The sequence below is a fragment of the Saccopteryx bilineata genome, chromosome 4 (genome assembly GCF_036850765.1).
Source record: "Saccopteryx bilineata isolate mSacBil1 chromosome 4, mSacBil1_pri_phased_curated, whole genome shotgun sequence".
NCBI classification, from domain to species: domain Eukaryota; kingdom Metazoa; phylum Chordata; class Mammalia; order Chiroptera; family Emballonuridae; genus Saccopteryx; species Saccopteryx bilineata.
In genome coordinates this window covers 206,343,243-206,364,210 of record NC_089493.1, presented here as the reverse complement: position 1 = coordinate 206,364,210, position 20,968 = coordinate 206,343,243, and the positions used below count along the sequence as shown (strand labels likewise).

General features: G+C 38.8%; 1 protein-coding gene across 5 annotated transcripts in view; it reads right to left on the bottom strand.

Moving 5' to 3' along the window:
- Positions 1-19,826, bottom strand: part of RASGRF2 (Ras protein specific guanine nucleotide releasing factor 2) — a 305,234-nt gene extending 285,408 nt beyond the window's left edge. For all 5 annotated transcript variants that reach the window (XM_066273686.1, XM_066273687.1, XM_066273688.1 and 2 more), the window contains exon 1: positions 19,068-19,826. In XM_066273686.1, the coding sequence (XP_066129783.1) occupies positions 19,068-19,355 (288 nt within the window). In that variant the 5' untranslated portion in view covers positions 19,356-19,826. The remainder of the gene's footprint in view (positions 1-19,067) is intronic.
- Between the last annotated feature and the right edge of the window lie 1,142 nt (positions 19,827-20,968).

Sequence of the window (20,968 nt, the reverse complement as noted above, 5' to 3'; positions counted from 1 at the left end):
GGTGATGGCACAGTGGATAGAGTATTGGCCTGGGATGCAGAGGACCCAGGTTCAAAACCCTGAGGTCGCCAACTTGAGCATGGGCTCACCAGCTTGAGCGCAGGGTCGCTGACTTGAGCCTGGGATCAAAAACATGACCCCATGGTCGCTGGCTTGAGCCCAAAGATCTTTGGCTTGAAGCCCACGGTCACTGGCTTGAGCAAGGGGTCACTCGCTCTGCTCTAGCCCCCCAGTCAAGGCACATATGACAAATCAGTCGATGAAACAACTAAGGAGCTGCAATGAAAAATTGATGCTTTTCATCTCTCTCCCGTCCTGTCTATCTGTCCCTCTCTCTGTCTCTCTATCTGTCTCTGTCACATAGATAAATAAATCAGGATCTAAAGCTCTACATATAACATGATCTGAAGTATGCCCCTTTTAAAAATGTTTATTATATGCATACATGAGGGGGACCTTAAAGGAAATACACCAACTCTTATTTTTCTCTGAGGGATGACATTTCAAATTTTAATTTTCTTATTTTATAGTCCTCTTTGATTTTCAAATTTCACACAATAACACTACTCCTTTTTTGAGAATAATTTAAATTTTAATAATGTGTCTAAAAATTAAAAATTGTAAAAGAAACACACGTAACAATTATTAAGAAATCAAATAAATAAATTATATGAAAGCATTTTGAAAGCTAACTAGAATTATACATATATTATTTAATTTTAAAATATTAATAATAATTACTACTTAATTTCTATTAGAACTGCATAAAAAATAGAAGATGGGATACTAGTTAAGGCAGAAGTCTATTTGGATTCATGAGCTAGTGTCTCAGACACCTAGACAGATTCAAGATTTAAAACTTCAGTTCTTGATATCTATTTTTTATAAACAAGCTCTATTTGTTTTCCCTGACCAAATGTCAGAGAAATTACATAGTGTCTTAGATATTCTTTTAGAAAACTCGAAAAGGATTCAGGTACTCTAACTGGTAAAGACTTGGGCTATGATGACACCAGAACAACAATCACTTCTATATGTAATTCATGGAATCAAAAAATATACACGATCTATAACCATTTACTGATTTCCTTTTTTTGCCCTAGCTTTATTAAGATAAAAATGATAAATACCATTGTGTAAGTTTGCAGCATACAAAGAACATGTTGTGAAATGGTTATTCTGACAAGGTTTAGTTAAAAATCCATCACATCATTATGTGCGTGTGGGGGGGTGGGTGTTGAAAATATTTAAGGCCTACTTTCTTAGCAAATGTCAAGTATATAATGTACAATTGTTAACTATAGTCACCATGCTGTACATTAGATCCCAGAAACATTATTTTTATATTAAATAAAAACTACTTTAAAAAATATTCTGTTAAAAAAATGTTCTGTTGACATGCCAGTTTATATCAAACAGAAGAAAAATGAGTAAGCTGTGGATTTATTTACTTTGCAATATACATTTTAAACATTCTCTGTGGGGGGAAAATGAACTTTTAAAGCACAAAATCAATTTAGTTACATTTTTCTTCTAAATAAATTATTTACTAATCTCACTTTAACTCTTTGAGTAGTACAAACGTTCATGTATGTCCTCATGCCTCCTGACCATCCAGAGTAAAAAAAATTATTTTAAAAATGTGTAAAGCAACATTAAAAAGGCAAATGTATGTTCTTCTTGTTTCCATGAATTGGTTATGAAAAATGGTTTTAAGTTAATAAAACTGGAACTGGAACTAATTTCATTTTTTGAAAAAAAAAAAACTCACTCCCAGGGATCAGCGAGCAGGAAATAACTCACGACTCAAAAGGTTAATATACTGAATATTTATTACAGCCAAAAGACCTATACAACAGGAAGGATTTAAATGACAAAGGAAAATCTCTTCACTGATCTATTCTTTCAATATTTTCCTGCACTTCCAACTATTTCTTAAGGAATTTATCATCCACTAAATAGTCTCCATAGATTTTTTTAAAAGTTAGACTCATAAAGATGCTTACAAACTGGGCAGAGAAGCTAGATGGTTCTCAAAATGAACCATAAAAACTAACAAAATACACATCTGTAGCAACCAACCTTTCAACTGATTTACTACTTAAATCCCTATTGTTTAAATAAAAAAATGTAATTGTGAAATATTGAAAATAACATTTTTTGTAGCATTTTAGTTTACAAAACACTTTTCACTTAGATTATCTCAATTAATTTAATATTCCTATTTTCTTTATGACATAGGAAATATCATGCCCATTTTCCAAATGAAAAAATGACTAAGCTTGACAATCCACAACTGTTAACAAACTTGAACTCAGGAACTTTGCTCAATATACTGGTCATTCTGTACCATTCAACCAGAAGGAATGCCATTGCACCTTCTGCACTGGAAGACTAGAATCTGGCAGGTGAGCAGGAAGGAGGATGGTTTCAGCTCAACCTGGCATGCTGAAGTGAACTTTATAATAACATTCACAGCAGGAAATGTATGAATGCCTTAGCTGTCTAAGGCACTACAATCACAGGATGCTCCTGTTCAAACCTTTGACTCCACAGTTCCAGGGACAACAGGTGAAAATTGCCAACAAATATAAGATACTTTGGCTCAGGACAAAAAGACTGCATACGTATAAATGTCCCTTCTCATTTGATAACATTCACAGGATGGCACAGGTTGCAAGTACCATTCTTGGCTGTCCACTGTTTCAGAAAACACTATCGCTTGCTCTGGGTCAGAGAAGACTACAACCTAGTTAGTCCTAGGAGCCAAAAAATGGTAGCATAAATCAAGGCACTGAGAAGTTTTCTCAGTCACAAGCCATAGTATGTATAGACAAGGTTTGACATGCAGGAAGGGCTGTCTTCTACATCTTCAGTGCTGGGCCCCTCATGGTACTGACCAGACACCAAGAAAAAAGCCTGCATTGGAAGTCAGCATCACAAGGGAAAGACAGAGTGCTCTGATGACAGACTGACCTGCACCAAACCCCACTCTACCATCAACCAATTCTCAGGCCCTCAGCAGAGGTTAAAGCACATAGAGATTACGGAGATATGTAAGCTGGTTCTAATGCTCCCTTTAGACAAATATGGGCCCATAGCTTTGTTTTGTTGACTTATTTTCATGAATTTGAGGTAGAAATAATTTGTCTTATGGTCTTTACAAAGGTGGCCAGATCAGGCGGAGAAGTTTACCACTCAAACTGCAAATGTACCACAATGAAGAAAAATGAGACAAAATACAAAAGCTTTTTCCTATGTGGTTAAGCCATATTTCTAACTCCTAGGTAAGGGTCAAGCTCAACAAATGCTAAGTAACCGAACTAGACTCTACCATTGCCATTTAGCAAAGGTTTACTCTAGGTTATTTACTAACCACTCAGCCTCAGTATTCTTATCTGCAAAACAAAATGACACTGTCATCTCAGGGTGGCCGTGAAGATTAAATGAGATATTATATGTAAAGTGCTTGGCTCTTTAACCCAAAATCAGCACTTATAATAATCTTATAATTGTGTAATACAAAACAATGTTCATAAAAATTTAACAAGTTAGTATCCTAAATGGAATAGTCTAACTTTAATTTGTTTTACTTTCTAAGAAGAAAGGGTAACTTATACTTGGAGAAAGGGGACTTTTAAATTAAATGCTCATTAATTAAAAAGATTAGATAGATGATAGATATTAATCAACTAAGATAGGTAGGTAGGTAAATACTATAGATAAAATATCAAATAAGGAAACTATTAAAAATAAAAGTTTAAACTAAATCCACTCTGTAGGACATAAAATGGAATTTACACATTACTACTTTCAATACATACCTTACCACTCAGAAGTAGGATAAAGATAAACATCTGTAAAAATCTTATGGATATACAATCATTTTTGCTTTATTTTGTTCAAAAACACCATATTGAACAATGTTCAGAATTAAATCAATAAAATAAGGATTAGTTGTGTTTTGACATCTTAGTATTTTATCATTACTGAATTAAAAGTAACTAACAGGTAAATTTCCGGAAAGTAAAATAGCATAACTCTTCCACTGGTTGCAAAAAGTTTCACACATTTTTGTCTCACTATTAAAACTTATTTTTAAGTGGTAATGGCCAAGTAGCTTGTTTAAGACTCTCCCTTTGCCCCACCCAACCCCATCTCACCATGCATGCACTAATAATTAGAAAAGCTGGACACCCTTACACACACACACACACACACACACACACACAGTCCATTTGGAAGTATCAGTGAGCTCACAAGATAGCCAGAATCTAAGAAGTAAAGACATCTGAGAGGGGGAAGTAAATAGTGAGTTTAACAATCTTGGAAGTTGTTCCTCTCAAGGAATTTGCCAATTTCTATGTGGTAGTGGGCCAAGAAGCTAAGCAGAAAGCAGCAGTTTAGAGGCTACACATTGAGTTATTTAACTCACCAGTGTTGAGCTTTTAGCAGTCTCATGGTGCTGGAAGGAGACCAAGTTGGGATTACAGGGCATTTGTAAATACCCAGAATTCCAGATAATATCTTGGAAAGGCTATACTTTTAGAAATTAGAGCAAACTGGAAGTGACAAAGTCTCACAAATCCTGAAACTAAGCTTTCACCAACTCAATCCCAGAATTGATTAATATAACATATTCCCATGCTAACACCTGCAAGAAAGCAAATGTAAATCCTCTCTGAAGGAAAAACATCAGAGTATCAAATTATCTCTTTGATTTTTCATACAAAATGCCCAGCATTCAAACAAAATTATAAGGCAGGCAGGCAATCATTACCTTACTGCTGCATCCTTGTGAAAACTTACCTATAGAAACCTACAACTCTCCAGCCAGAATTACCATTTTAGGATGAATCAACTCGGACTTAAGAACTAACAAAGTAGGAAGGGCCAAACCATGTTTGTCAAATGGAAAAATATATTCAAGAACATATCTAGTCTATGTACAGCAGTATCTCAGCACTACATTTTAAAAAAAAATAGTAAGCATCCCTCTTGGGAGGGAACTTTATCTGCTCAGCTACCTGAAGCAAAGCCACGGACTCAACAGGGCCCTCAATTCACAGAGATGCCCCAAATGACTGAGGTCTGATGCACTGATGGTTTGGCTAAGCTGAAACCCAGTTGCAAAAGCAGATGTACTTGATAGAGTCAAGGGGCAAAACAGAGACTTCAGGGTTGCTGCCTATGGCATAGCTGCTTGGTCTGTCACTTGGAAAACTATGGACCGACAGATTAAGAGACATTTCTCAGGAAATATGAACCCGGGAGCAAACCACGACTGCTGACTGAACTGGCTGGAACACTTATGGAGATGCCCATGGGAAGGGGTGGTTCTCTGCTGGAACCAATTGGAATGAAGCTGCTGACCAAGCTTGACCCTGTGTCTAATGCAGAGGCTCCCACAGCAGGGCATACTTGTGACTCTTCACAAAAGTTGACCTGTTTGCCTCACAATCGGAGAGATCATATCACAAGAAACGGTTACCCTTTCCTGCTCCTGGCAGTTTGGCTGCCTCAGACCTTTGAACCACTTTCAGGGTTATCAGTGCTACCTCACCATTGTTGGTACTTCATCAGGTTACTGGTTAGCTATTTCCGGCCACACCACTGTGGCTCTGGACACTAATCTGTGTATTCAACAATGGACTGATTGTCCAACTGTCTCTCCTTCATTCCCCTCCCCCCCAGTCCATACACTTTAGTAAGGCAGTCTGATCACTGAATGCAGCTATTCTGAGAAAGGGGTAATCTCTTCTTGGCCACTTCCTGGGTAATGATAAGGACACAGTGGAGGAGGGCTACAGGGCATTATATACATCTTTAAATTGAGGATTCTGTCTTGACCACTGCTGGGCACGATACATTTTTCTTTCCCTAACAGCATCCCCAGGCCAGGCTGGTTGGCATACCCTCCAGGTGGCGGCACAGCTGAAAGGATGTGTCAGGGATAAATTCATTCTGGTTAAGTTTTACAAAAGCACCCTTGCCCCTCCTTGCACCTGACCCTTCCAGATGAAAGGTGCAGGTACAAGTAGGGGATGACTGGGGGTAAATAAAAGTGAAGTTAGAGCTACTGGAATGGGACACTCAGATTTTGTGAATAAGTATGCTATGAAAATTCTTGTGCAAACCTTTTGGTGCATATTACATGTAAGCATTTCTATAGGAAGAGAGACACCCAGGAGGGAACATCTCAGACCAGAGGAAGAGTGAGGGAGGGAAGAACATTATGATCTTTTGTGTTTTAGAACTGCCTCTGAAGCCTTCCTCCAAAAAGAATATATCCCATGTGACAAAGCAAAATAGCAGTAAGTGCTCTCTGTTTCCTTGCAACTGGGCTGCGAATTTTGTGTTCCACGCGATTGCTTTGACCACAGAGCAGCAGAGGAGCGCCCAGCTCCTACGCCTCCTGAGAAAAGCACCTCTGGTGTTGTTCCCATTCGCATCTATCTCATGGGCAGAAGGACACCAGGAAGAAAAGGTAGATAGCTTACACTACATTAAAGTTTTAAATTTTTCTTCATCAAAAGACTCCTCTAAGAGAATAGAAAGGCAAGCCAGAGGAGGAGAAAACATTTGTAATACATATAACTAACAAAACACTCATGTGTTCATATATATCAGGATGAACAATATGAAATTCTGACAGTCAATCATTTTGATGTATAAAAATAGCAATTCATATAGTTTATTTTTTAATTTTTATTGATTTTTTTTAAAGAACGAGAAGCGGGAAAGAGAGAGAAACATCAAGTTGTTTTCCACTTATTTGTACATTCGCTGGTTGATTCCTGTATGTGCACTGATCAGGAATGGAACCAGAGATACCCAGCTAGGATGATCTATAAAAGTTTTTAATATTAAGTTAAACTATATGAGCCATGGCCGGGTAGCACAGTTGGTTAGAGCATCATCCCAGTATGCAAAGGTTGTGGGTTCCATCCCCAGTCAGGGCATGCACAAGAATCAACCAATGAATGCATAAAAAGTGGAACAAGTCGATGTTTTTCTCTTTCTCTCTCTTCTCCCCTTCCTATCTCTCTCTCTAAAATTAATAAATAAAAATTTTAAAATAAGTCAAAACTTCTATAGATCAATAAGACCACACAGCTCAATAAAAAAATGGGCAAAAGTTGAACAAATACTTTGAAACAGAGAACAGCCAAATGGTCAATAAATACTTAAAAAGGTGCTCAACCTCATTATCAGAGAAATGAAAATGAAAACCAAAGGGAGATACTACTTCACATCTACTGGAATGCTTAAAACTAAAGAGATAGCTACCAAGTATTGGCAAGGATGTAGAGAGACTAGAATTCTTATACACTGCTGGTGGGAACACAAATTCACAACTATGTTGGAAAACTGTTTAGCAGCAATTATTGAAGCTGAATATATATATGTCTTATGAACCAACAATTCCATTCCTGGGTATAAACTCAACAGAAATGCATACATGCACAAAAGACTTGTACAAGAATTTCCATAGCCTTATTGTTTATAATAACTTCAAGTTGCAATTAATCCAAATATCCATCAAACAGTAGATAAGGAATGGATATGAAAACTGTATACTCATCCAGGGAAAAACTACAAAGGAATATAACAGAATGAACTGCAACACCCAACAACATGAATTAATCTAAAAAGTATGATATTGAAGGGAAAAAGCCTGACACAAAAGAGTACTTACTGCACAAGTCCATGCTAAAGTTCAAAACCAGACCAAAGCAATCACTAATGTTAGAAGTAAAGATGCCCCTGGCCAGTGGCTCAGTGGATAGAGTGTCAGCCTGGCATATGGACATCCCGAGTTCAACTCCTAGTCAGGACACACAGGAGAAGTGACCATCTGCTTTCCCCCCTCCTCTCCCTCTTCCTCTCCCGCAGCCTGTGGCTTAATTGGTTCAAGCATCGACCCTGGGCACTGAGGATAGCTAGGTTGATTTGAGCATCAGCCCCAGACAGGAGTTGCCTGGTGGATCCTGGTCAGGGCACATGCAGGAGTCAATCTCACTATCTCCCCTCCTTTCACTTGAAGAAAAAGAAGAAAGAAGGAGGAGGAGAAAGAAGAAGAGGAAGAGGAGAAGGAAGAGGAGTTGGAGGAGAAGGAAGAAGAGGAGGAGGAAGGGGGAGAAGAAAGAGGAGGAAGAAGAGGAAGAGAAGAGGAAGAAGAAGAACTACAACAAGAACAAGAAGAAGAACAAGAACGAGAAGAACAAGAATGAGAAGAACAAGAAGAGGAGGAGGAGAATGAGGAGGAAGATGTAAAGATGGCAGCCACCCATGGTTAGGAGTAGTGAAGAGGAACCAATATGAGGTTAATTTTTGGAGGGTTGATCACATCAACTGCTCGATCTGGGTGTTGCTTACAAAATATTTTTACTTTGTGAAAATTCATCAAGTGGCACACTTAGGATTTGTGCACTTTTCTGTATGTACGCTATACTTTGAAAAATAGATTTCTATTTAATTTGTTGTTAATAGAACAATGTTTAAATAATGTTTGAATATTAAAACTTTAAAAAGTAAAGAAAAATATGACCATGAACCCTAAGCAATATAGGAGGACAGTCAAGTCCAGAAGACAAAAATTATATTATTGTAAAGATCTTATACTGATAAAAGTGAGGATATAAAACTGCTACTGAAGAAAGAGAATGTGGTTTTTAATGAATATTAGTTTGGTGAAAATACTATTAACTAGCTTGATGTAGATATGTCAATAATAATGTCTATTATACTGACCAAACTTCCCATGAAACTCCCTTATCCATGGCCCCTGCTGTCTGACAGCCAGCCCAAGGACCAGTCAGAGATCAGTGGTTTTGTCTAGTCCTAAAATGTGAAATGAGCCAATTCTTTCACAAGACTCTGAGTAAATGAAAGATGCTGTAGTGAGAATTAAAACAGAAAAACGCAGAGAGAAAGGGGCCACTACATATTGCTTCGGTACCATGAGAGACACAGCAGCCTGAAGTTAGGGGAAACAGAAGCTGTGAAAAAACAGAAGTAGTGAGGAACCAAAAGGGCATAAACACATTGAAAAACAGGTCAGTCAGTACCAACGTCCGAAGACTAGCTAGGTCACAATAAAGGTATAGCAATACTCGCCCTTCTATTGCTTTATAATATTTCCACTGTCCCCTCACCACACACAGAGGTGACTGTAATTTTAATTTTTTTTTTATTTTATTTATTCATTTTAGAGATGAGAGAGAGAGGGAGAGAGAGAGAGGAGAGAGAGACAGACGGGGGAGGAGCTGGAAGCATCAACTCCCATATGTGCCTTGACCAGGCAAGCCCAGGGTTTCGAACCGGCGACCTCGGCATTTCCAGGTCGACGCTTTATCCACTGCGCCACCACAGGTCAGGCGTGACTGTAATTTTAAAATACTTGAATTTGTATGTCTCCCTTGCAATCAAAAAGGCTGAAAGCAAATAATCAATCACGTGACAGAAACGAACAAACCCTAGAAAAGTTTAGCAACACTAGAAAAAGCAGACTACACTCTTGATTAAGAAAACCCTGGTAATTAACTTAAAATAACATTGAGTAGCTGCTGGGTCTCAGAATTGATTTTGAAAGATGGATGAAACATTGGTTTATGGATGACGTTCTGACTGTTGCAAAACTACGTAAAATCCTGAGTGAGAAGAACCATTAATGGCATCAGAGGCAGAAGCACTCTTCTTGACTCTAAACAAGACCATTCTGGCTGCACAGCTGAGTTTGGTAAATGAACTTCAAAAAAGAAAAGATCCCTCAGCAAGAGAATCACCAATAATTTAATTTCCCTGTGAGTTAGGACAAGTCATGAAAATACCTTTTCACCATGATCATGTTTAAACAACTCACTTCAAATTTCTTTCCTTTAGGATTTAATACACCAGAACTTATTAAAAAGTGAATTCCAGCCCTGGCCGGTTGGCTCAGCGGTAGAGCGTCGGCCTGGCATGCTGGGGGACCCGGGTTCGATTCCCGGCCAGGGCACATAGGAGAAGCGCCCATTTGCTTCTCCACCCCCACCCCCTCCTTCCTCTCTGTCTTGGCCCGGGCGCTGGGATGGCTCCTTGGCCTCTGCCCCAGGCGCTAGAGTGGCTCTGGTCGCGGCAGAGCGAAGCCCGGAGGGGCAGAGCATCGCCCCCTGGTGGGCAGAGCGTCGCCCCCTGGTGGGCGAGCCGGGTGGATCCCGGTCGGGCGCATGCGGGAGTCTGTCTGACTGTCTCTCCCCGTTTCCAGCTTCAGAAAAATAAAAAAAAAAAAAAAAAAAAAAAAGTGAATTCCACTACTGTTTTTTCTTCAAAACTACTGTCTTAAGTTTTTCTTTTATAATGATATTTAAAAGAAAAAGGATACAACCATTATAATAACCCATTACAAACTCTTTCCAAAATCATTCTTCTCAGAGCTACATCTTCTAATACAATCTTCTGTGCCAAACAAGGGTTATGCCAAAAATGAAAAACTTCCTATTTACAAGTGAAATAATATAACTAGTCTTAAACAGTGTTTTTCAATCACAGGTCTGCAGACTGGTCCACCAGAAATTTTGTGCTAGTCCATGAAAGAGTTAACTACCATGATGTTGTATGAAGACTTTTCTTTATAATTTCTTTTTTATATTTTATTTTTTAATTTTTATTAATTTTTAATTTATTGTGTTTACATGGATTCAAGTGTCCCACTGAATATAACTCCTATATATATATATATAGTTTCACTAATCCCTTTACCTTCTCTGATCCCATCCCCTCATCTTTTAAACCAAATAAACTTAGTCAAATTTGCTTATGTTCAGGGTGATTTCAGCCTTAGCGGTCCCTGAAGTAATTCTATTTTCGTTCGTCCTCAAGAGTCAAGAGGTTGAAAACCACTTGTCTAAAAACAAAACAAAAGGTGTGGAGAGAAATAAATAAAAAGAAAGCAGAAAGTTGATTGTTGAAGTTGGGTGATGGGTATATTGGCATTATTTTGTGTGTCTTGAAAGTATTTTTTAAAGAGGAAGAAAGGAAAATATTTCCTGAGTGACCCTACTAGTAAAAACAAAAAGAAGTCAAAGAAGAATGATATGAGAAAAGGATAATAAAAATACCAGATGACCAATGTGCCAACTATCCATGTGCCAGGCCCCATGGTATGAGGTCAGTGTTATTGCCTATGAGCTTTGCAACCCAATGATACATGTATTATCATGATCCCCACCTTACAGGCAGGGGTCCTGGCTTAGAAAAAGAAATTGTTCAACATCATATATCCAGTAAGTATCTGGTGAGTCAAACACACAATACTACCATTTGAACTAAAAACTGATTCTTAAAGATAAGAGAAAGGAAGTTCTGATTGGATATGAGCCATCTCCTATTCTCATGCATCACTGACATTATCTCGTCATGACTTCTCCTGTAATGAGTTATGATATTCCACAGTGAACCTTAGGCCAGGCTACCAGCACCCTTTTTGCACAGAGCTAACCTTAGGAAATCTCCTACTTTCTAATTGGCCCTCTATTTGGCAGTACTAACCCACTGTTTAAATTAGTCACACAAATGGTATGGGCTCATAAATACAGTTCAGGAAATGAATCAGGCAATGTCTAAATTAAATCAGACAATGACAAAATAAAACATTTCAGGAACCTGAAAGAATGTAAAGTACCAGTAACCCAAGTCCCTCAAATCACTGCTGTTTCCATCACTTTAAGTCTTAGCAATGTCACATTGGTAAGTATGGGAAAAGGTAATAAAAAATATGACCTACATTAAAAAAAAAATAAAGCACTAAAGGATCAATAAATTTTAATATTAAGCATAGGTTTTATTGCTGCTGTTTTATTTGTATCTCTCAGATCTTATAAAAACTCTTTCATAAACTTCCTCTACTCTGATGTTGTAAGTTGTGCTTACCTAGTCCTCCCTAACCTTCTCATTTCTTCCTTTACAGTTTTAAAAGAAAAGAAATAAGCCCTGGCCATTTGGCTCAGTGGTAGAGCATTGCCCCAGCATGTGGATGTCCCAGGTTTGATTCCTGGCCAAGGCACACAGGAGAAGGGCCATCTGCTTCTCCACCCTTCCCCCTCTCCTTTCTCTCTGTCTCTCTCTTCCCCTCCTGCAGCCAAGACTCCATTGGAGCAAAGTTGGCCCGGGTGCTGAGGATGGCTCCATGGTCTCTGCCTCAGGTGCTAGAATGGCCCTGGTTGCAACAGAGCAACGCCCCAGATGGGCAGAGCATCGCCCCCTGGTGGGCATGCCGAATGGATCCCGCTCCGGCACATGTGGGAGTCTGTCTCTCTGCCTACCTACTTCTCATTTCAAAAAAATAAAAAATAAAACAAAGGAAAAAGAAAAGAAATATTATTTAATTCAACATAAATCAACTCAAGCTTTTTTTGTCATCTTAAAGCATATTTGGGGCATTTTGCATTCACTGTTAGGAGGTTTAGGAAAATAATCTGAATTCTTACTTTTCAATGAATCATAAGTTTTTCAAGGGCCAATAAAAAGGAAAACAGTGAGAACATGTGCTTTCTGCATCTCTGTTCCACTTAGTACTAATACCAAAGTTTTCTCAAATAAGAAAAAAAGAAAAACCTGCTACTATTTTTCGCCTAAATACACACACAATCATATTTGAATTTCTTGAGCAAAATGTTAAATATAACCTTTGGTGGAGTCAAAATAATGTATTTATAATTTCTCAATCAGCTGATATTTTAAAATTATACCAATTGAAATATAATGAATAATTTTGAAATAATGGTTAATTTTTAGACTAGTGGCCAAATATTATAAAATAGCCAAATATTTACCATTAGTGTTATATTGATACCTAATAAGTATAATTTCTAGTTTCATTTAAGTATTAACTAAGGTTTTACTATATACAGTCTTAAACTAAGGCAAACTAATTTCAGAGAGGAATTTATTCTGTGATTAATGTAACAGAATTATTATGCATCCTTAGTCCTGAAAACTAAAGCTACCCAAATTGTAAACAGATTGGATTTACCATTCACATCTTGAAATGTTAATGCTACAAATAAAAATCTGTATATTCCAACACATATAACTGCATAGCAAATGTTTAATATTTAATAATAGAAGATAAACCCTATAAACACACACACGCATATCTCCTTCTTATAGGAAAACTGAACAGGCATAAAAACACAAAGCTACTTTAAAATTTGAAAATTAGGCCTGGCCTGTGGTGGTGCTGTGGAGAGTGTCGACCTGAAATGCTGAGGTCTCTGGTTCAAATCCCTGGGCTTGCCTGGTCAAGGAACTTACGGGAAGCAACTATGATTTGATGCTTCCTGCTCCTGGCCTGTCCCCTTTCTCTCTCTCTCCTTTCTCTAAAATGAGTAAATAATTTTTTTTTTTTTAATTTGAGCCTGACCTGTGGTGGAGCAGTAGATAAAGCGTCAACCCGGAATGCTGAGGTTGCTGGTTTAAAACCCTGGGCTTGCCTGGTCAAAGCACATATAGTAATTGATGCTTCCTGCTCCCCTCCCCTTCTCTCTCCTGCTCTATCTCTCCCTCCCTCTCTCTCTCACCTCTCAAAAATGAATAAATAAAATCTTTAAAATTTTTTTGAAAATTGAGATTTAAAACCTGAGTAAATCCATAATGTTTATCAATCTGGTTTATTTCATTACAAAATAGCCTTAAAGACTAAATATTTGTATTCCACAAAATTAAAATTATATTGATTATAGAAGGAAAATTTATTGTAAAATATGTCCAAAATCAAATTTAAAATATAATCTGCCTTAAACAAACTACAATATCAATAATTGTTTCAATAAACTATTAGCATTGGCTCACTAAAACCAGAAAAATTGGTTATCGCATTTGCTTTAGGACATACTATTACCCAATAAAAAGGAATATACCTCTGTTTTTTAATTCTTAAAAGAGGGGAAAATTATGTTCTCACACTACAAATTATTTCCATCATTTAAAAGTGCATTTAACTCTCACTTATTAGAATCCACGGAAAAATACTTGTCACAGTAAAAATGCATTTTTATTTATATCTATCACATCCAAGATGAACTTTTCTATGTTGAATTCTTAATGATAAGTACAATAATATAAATAGTAATGTTTACTGTAGCCAAAATTAAAATAATTAAATTTTGCTAATCCATAAAGTATTTTTCTTTATTTAAGTCTAAATGGAAGAATGATTACTGAGTTCCAGTAATCATTTTCTTCCCTAAATTATATTTTAAAACTTTCTTTAATATTTGGCAAATACTTTTATTCCATTTTTCTTTATGTTGAAAAGAAATTCAAAATTTTTAAAAAGAAAAGAAAATTTTGAGATCGTTATTACACATCAATTAAACAACATGAACTTGAATGAAAACCCACCATCCACACTACCAGCCCTCACAAATATTTTAGGGCTTGCATGAAGCTCTGCCTAATCCAAAAAAATGATTAAAATCTTCTGTTATGGTCAAGTTAGGAAGGCTTAAATGACTAGTAATGAGGGGGCAGGGGAAATCACATAACCTTTAATCCCTCTAAAATTAAATCAACATGTTTAATTCAACACAAATATGACCAGTATTACTATTTTAAACCTCCAGAACTAAAGAGATACATCCCCCTCAAAAAATCAACTGAAATCAGGCTGAACAGAACACTTAACATTACCCAAAAATCAAGAATAAAGATGGCTCTGTTTGCTATTTGTCTCCCCTGCTAGGAGGCAAGACACAAGCCACTTAAACAGGCTGAGATGTGCACTGTCACCCTAAAGGCAAATATCTGTAGAGATCCCTACTGAAGTAAATAAGTGCAGTGTAAACTTGTTTGTTTAAGCATAAGCCCCATTTTTCTTTGAAAATGTAATGGTCTGCAATTGTATTTCCCAAGAATCACAACTGCCCTTTTAATAGTTTTCAAAAGGAAAACACATTAAAAAAAAAAAAAAAAGTGATTCACCTACTTACAATTCCAACCCCCATCCCACCCAGATTTGAAATTTCTTGAAGCTCAGTGAATTGAAATTGTCCCTCAGTGAGACAATCTTCAAGATCATTCCGTCTTCATACCTGCAGTAGGATTTTGATTACCTCCCGAGAACTTTTTGATTATCAGTGTTAGCATAGGTAAAAATGAAGAAAATACTACCAATCTCTAGGATCTGAAGTGAGGTTCAAATTAGATGAGATTATGGAGGATAATACCAAGCCTGGCACAAGAAGGTAGTTTCTAAGAGCAAATTCCCTTCTTTCTTAAATACCTGTGCCTGAAATGAAAGGTAAGTTTTTCATTTTCTATAAATGGAGCTGTCTTAGAAAGAAGTACCAACAATACACATTTTCAAGGAAAAAAAAAATTACTTAAACATTTTTTTAACTAAACTCATTTTGATTATATTACCATGACTATCCCTAAGAAGTAGCCACTATGGAAAGTCAATAAGAATGCCTTGTGATTTCCCAGTGACCTACCAAAGTGAAATCTTGGGACACTAATGAAAAAATGGAGCAATGCAAATATTCCTTCAACCTAGGCACATGTGGAAAGTGAAAAATACTGTTCTTTTCTCCTCTTGACTAGAAACAGTTATTTAACACAAAATGGTTTTAAAAAACTTAATTTTTTTATTTTTGTCAGTTTACATTAAAATTATTTAGATGAATCAAATCAATGAGTATTTTCTCCTTATAACTTACTTAAAAACACATTAGAACTTTAAAAAATTATTTGAAGGAGTAGAATGTATACTGGCAAGAATGATAAGAGGCATTTTATAGCAAAAACTATATAGTACCTGTCAACATTCTTATATATAGTATAGTATATCAAGTATAGTACCTGTCAACAACATTACAATATGTTGCTTTCCAATGTGAATGATAAGAATGTCTCTGTCTCAGGCAATGGTGTTACTGTAGGTTTGCACATCTGTTAACCTAACTAATTTATCATATTGTCCACTTCAATCACCTGCTTCTCCTTAGCTTCTCAGATGCAGTATTTATTACAGAGAATGGTAATCTTTAAATCTTGTGAAATTATCTTACACATCCTTTATATAACAGAAAGCTCACCCTGTCTGTTATAACCTTAGAAACAGATGTCATTATTAGAAAGCAACTCAGAAATCATCTTAGCCAAACCCTTAATTTTTACATATTAAGAAACAGATTTGGCCTGACCTGTGGTGGCGCAGTGGATAAAGCGTCGACCTGGAAATGCTGAGGTCACCGGTTCAAAAAAAAAACAACCCTGGGCTTGCCTGGTCAAGGCACATATGGGAGTTGATGCTTCCAAGCTCCTCCCCCCCTTCTCTCTCTCTGTCTCTCTCTCTGTCTCTCTCTCTCTCTCTCTCTCTGTCTGTCTCTCCCTCTCCTCTCTAAAATGAATAAATAAAAATAAATAAATAAAAAATTTTTAAAAAAAGAAACAGATTTCAGCCCTGGTGAGGTAGCTCAGTTTGTTAGAGCATCAACCTGATACACCAAGCTTATAGGTTCAATTCCCCGTCAGAGCACATACATGAATCAACCAATGAATGCATAAATAAGTGGAACAACAAATCAATGTTTCTCTCTTTTTCTCCCATTCTGTGTGTGTGCGTTTTTTCCTTCCGAATCTCTCTCTCTCTCTAAAAGTAAGTAAAAGAAACATTTCATTAACAGAAGGAAGAAAAAAGAGAAAGCATTAAGAGATTTGCCTAAAGAAGTCACATAGAAACCTAGTGGAGGAAACCCACTCTGTCTCCTTAAGTCCGGTTTCAAACCCTAACCTTAGACTGTTTACAGGGTTGACGGAGTATTTACGTGGAAAGCCCCAGAAGCGCACTGGGGAAAGAGGACCTTTCATGGCCCCTGCTCAGTGCCTCATGTCCACCCTCCACCTGCCCAGTTTCACAAGGTTATCAGATGAGGTAAGCACATTAGCAACATAAATTAACTGAAAGGGGAACCAACTGCATGAACTGTAGATTTAAGGTAGAAAGTCTTTCTTATTTACTATCTTCACAGTTTCATCTTAATTCTTCAAGCACACCCAGACAGGCAGTGGTGGAGAAAGCGATCTGCTAAACTAATCCAAGTCACAGAAGCATGCCTAAAACAAGACATAATTTGACCAATTTCCCAATCCAACTCCTAATCCATTTGGAAGGGTTATTCTCTTTATCTCAGTTTTTCTACCAACACTGAAGGTTCTAATTTCTAATCTCTTAGAGATAGATGTATAAAATGATTGAGAAATACACATAACTTGTATGAGAAACAAGAAAAAAAATTTTAAGATGACCTGTTTAGGACTTCTATTAGGACGTGTCATAAAAGTCAAGCAATCAGGAGGTTACATTTCTTTATCCAAGTGTGGTGTAAAGAAAACCATCCTGTAGATGAGAGGTCAGATATTTCCCAAGTAGAACAGTTCTGATTTTCATATAATATTAACTAGCAAACAGACATGGAAGTTGCAACAGGTAGCAACTCCCATCCCCAGCTCAAAAAAATAAAAGTGGTTATCGCCTGATATTAGTATAAATACAAAGAGAAAATATAATTGGGAATTAAGTTAATGACATATTCAGTTTAATTTAAAGTACCTATTTTATTTTAGACATAATAACACTTAAATGCCTTTTAGTTCTGGCTTGTGGGGCCTTGGAACACATACCTTTTTAAAACATCTCACAACAGAAAAAAAATAATAGATCCTGAAAACAAACAAGCAAGAAAACCTGTTTCCTCAAAACCTTTGTCCTGCTCACAATTTAAATTTTAAAATTCATGACTTGAAATTTAAAGTTCTATTTCCAATATCCGTTTCTACAAAACTGGAAATTAACTTTTCAAATGACCCTCAAAATGCCCTTAAAACCAAAAGGCATACTTTAAATTTTTCAGATTTAAAAGTGTTATAACAAGTTTTATTACTCATGTCTGTTAATGACTTATTGTGAAACCAAAGTGGAAAAAATATCAAACTTCTGAGGGATCTAGTTTGAACTGCCCTTAATTTTACAAATTGTTTTATGAGCACCAAGGAGTCAGGTAGGCATCTTATTCGTCATCCCATCGCTAGCGCCCCCACAGTCACCCTCGGTCATTTGCAGCAGAAGCTGTTTAGTCTGACTTGCACGGAAAATTCAGCTGCAAAATATTTTTATGCAACAGCAAAGACAATCAGCCTCTTCTCCCACTCCCCCCCCCCACCCCCGCCCCACGGTGGAGATATAGAAGCGAAGTGAGAACATTGGGAGCATAAAATTAGTCTGCTTTAACTTTAACAAATGGTGATTGAAAAAAAATACAAATTTCACATTTGCAGAAATTGGGAGTTACTAAACCTAGAGGGTTTTTTTTCCTCCCTGAGTAGTACAGTGAAAAACTAATAAAATTATGACCCAGAATAAAAAGGTCACATTCGTTTTTCAAAGCACTCATTTAAAAGTACTGTGAAGCAATCTTTTTAAATATCCACATGTTTAAATATAGGAGGACTGTGGTACCAAATATTAATGTTGAGGGAATTAAGACACACATTTACCTTCGTAATTAGACCCAGTAGGTCAAATGTTAGCAAGGTAAACTGACATAAACCACAGAGACAGATTGAAAATGGACAACAGAAAGTGCCCGTCTGTCCTGGAAGCCCCACTGGTTCCCTACAGCCAGTGGTCAAACATCTGCAGGCAAAGAACCTCCTGCACCAGCCAGGTGAGGGAGAAGCCTAACTTTCCCAAATAAGTTCCGCCTTGCCGACCTAAATCCAACAGGTGTCAACACCCGTTCACCGCACTAAACCCTTCGGAAAGTCTCGAAAAGCAGTGGGTGGTTAGTTAGGAAACTAAAAAGCCCGGACAGCAGTCAGGGTCAAGCCGAGACCCTATTCCCACTAATTACTTGGAGGTGGGGAGAAGGAGGGATGGAGATGGGGAGACGCGTGGAGATATCCTGTCACTAACGCCGCAGGGGAACCTCGGATCTGGAGCACGGACCCCGTGTTCGGTCGAGCCCGAGTAGGGAGTGCCGGGGCCAGAGGCAGGAAAACGGGGGAAAGAGGGCGCGTGGTACCTGCTTGTCCAGGGCTTCCCGGGAGCCCCCCGGCCCGACGCCGGTCCTGGGCGGCGCGGGCGCGCGCTCGCAGCTGCAGCCCTCCAGGAGATACATGCCCGCCGGGCGGCCGCTCTGCTCACCCTCGAAGTAAAAGAGCACATTCTGGTAGAGGGCGAACCACTTCTCGTGCCAGCGGCTCGCTTCGGCTGCCTTCTTGCTCAGGAAGCCGCGCTTGGTGCCCTCCTTGCGGGCCAGAAAGGCCAGGTACAGGGCGTGCCCCTCGTTGTAGCGCACGCTCTTCTGCATGGTGAGGGCGCGAGGGGTTCACCTTTGCCTCACAGCCATCTCCCGACCGGCTCCCCAGGGCGCGTCCGTCGGTCGCGGCTGGCAAAGGGCGCCCCCTTCCCTGACGCGGAGCGCAGGGCACCCCCCCCCCCGGCCTCCGGGGCACGGCGCCGCGCGGGTCCGAGGGCGCCCGGCTGCGTCCAGGCGCCTTCTCCGCCGCGACTGCCGCCCTCCCGATCGAGCGAAGCCTGGGAAGCCCCCGACGCCCGGACGTCAAGTGGCCCCTTGAGGGCGCCGGCGCTGCTGGTTGCTTCGCCCAAAGTTGCGGGAGCCGGAGACTCCGCCACGGGTTGGGGTGGCGCGAAGCGCGGCGGGCAGAGAATGACTGTCCTCGGGCAACTCGCTCCGGGAGACAGAAGGTAAAATGTCACGTGGGAGATCAGCTGTAATCGGCTTGGAGACCGATTTAAAGGGCAGAGCCGGCGCGGCGGCGGTGACGGCGGTGGTACAGCCCGCTCACCCCGCCGCCTGTCCCTCCCTCGCGCGCCCAGCCCGCCGCTGCCTCTGCTCCTGCGCCTTTGGGGCGGATCAAGGGGAGATAGAGGCGCATGGCGAGAGCACACACGCACTCCCACGCGCGCTCGCACACACAGACAAATATGTATACTCACATAAACAAAAATGCACAGTCACAACGCAAATGCCCACATTTGCACAATCACACACACAATGCTCACAATACACGTACACAACTAGTCACAACACACTCATACACACAAATACATTCTTAGAAATACACACAATATTTCCACAGGAAATTATGCACTTACATATATCCAAATACATCCTCAATGTGCATTCCTACATACAAAAATACAGACCCATATACAAAAACACACACAGGCAAATACATACATGCATACACTGATATGCTCACCCAAATACACATCTACATACACAAACCATACTGTCATACACACACCCAAACTCACATATGCACATAACATAGACACATGCACACATTTACACTCACAATACTCATACAAAACTCATACAAACTACCCACAAATACACATCCATAAACAAAACACTTTGACTTGCACAGTCATATACACACAGGCAAATATACATTAACACAGGCAAATAATCATACACAAACACAGTTAACATGAACACATATACACACATCAACACAGACATACAAATACAGTTGCTCAAAAATACACACAAATACATACTCATACATAGGAACTCACAAACACAAATGCATATTCATGTGAATTCATACATTTTTCCAGGCCCACTCACACATACTACACACTCATCTGCTACATCCATGCACATCACACTCAGCCATGAATGTGTTTCCATGGCAGTGGGTGGAGTCACAAGGTGCCTTTACATAATGGCAACTTTGACTTTTCCCTGTGTACTTGCACTATGGTACTTACAGGAGGATGAGGATTATGGATGCAACCCCTCCATTCCCTAGCAGCTATCAGATGATGTTGGATCTGTAGGTGAAGAAAAATAGTTTTTCTTTTACTCTTCTCTGTTCTGGCTGGTCTAAAAATTGAATTGATATGAGTCAGATTAATAGGAGAAAGTAATCAAATTTACTACATATCTACATA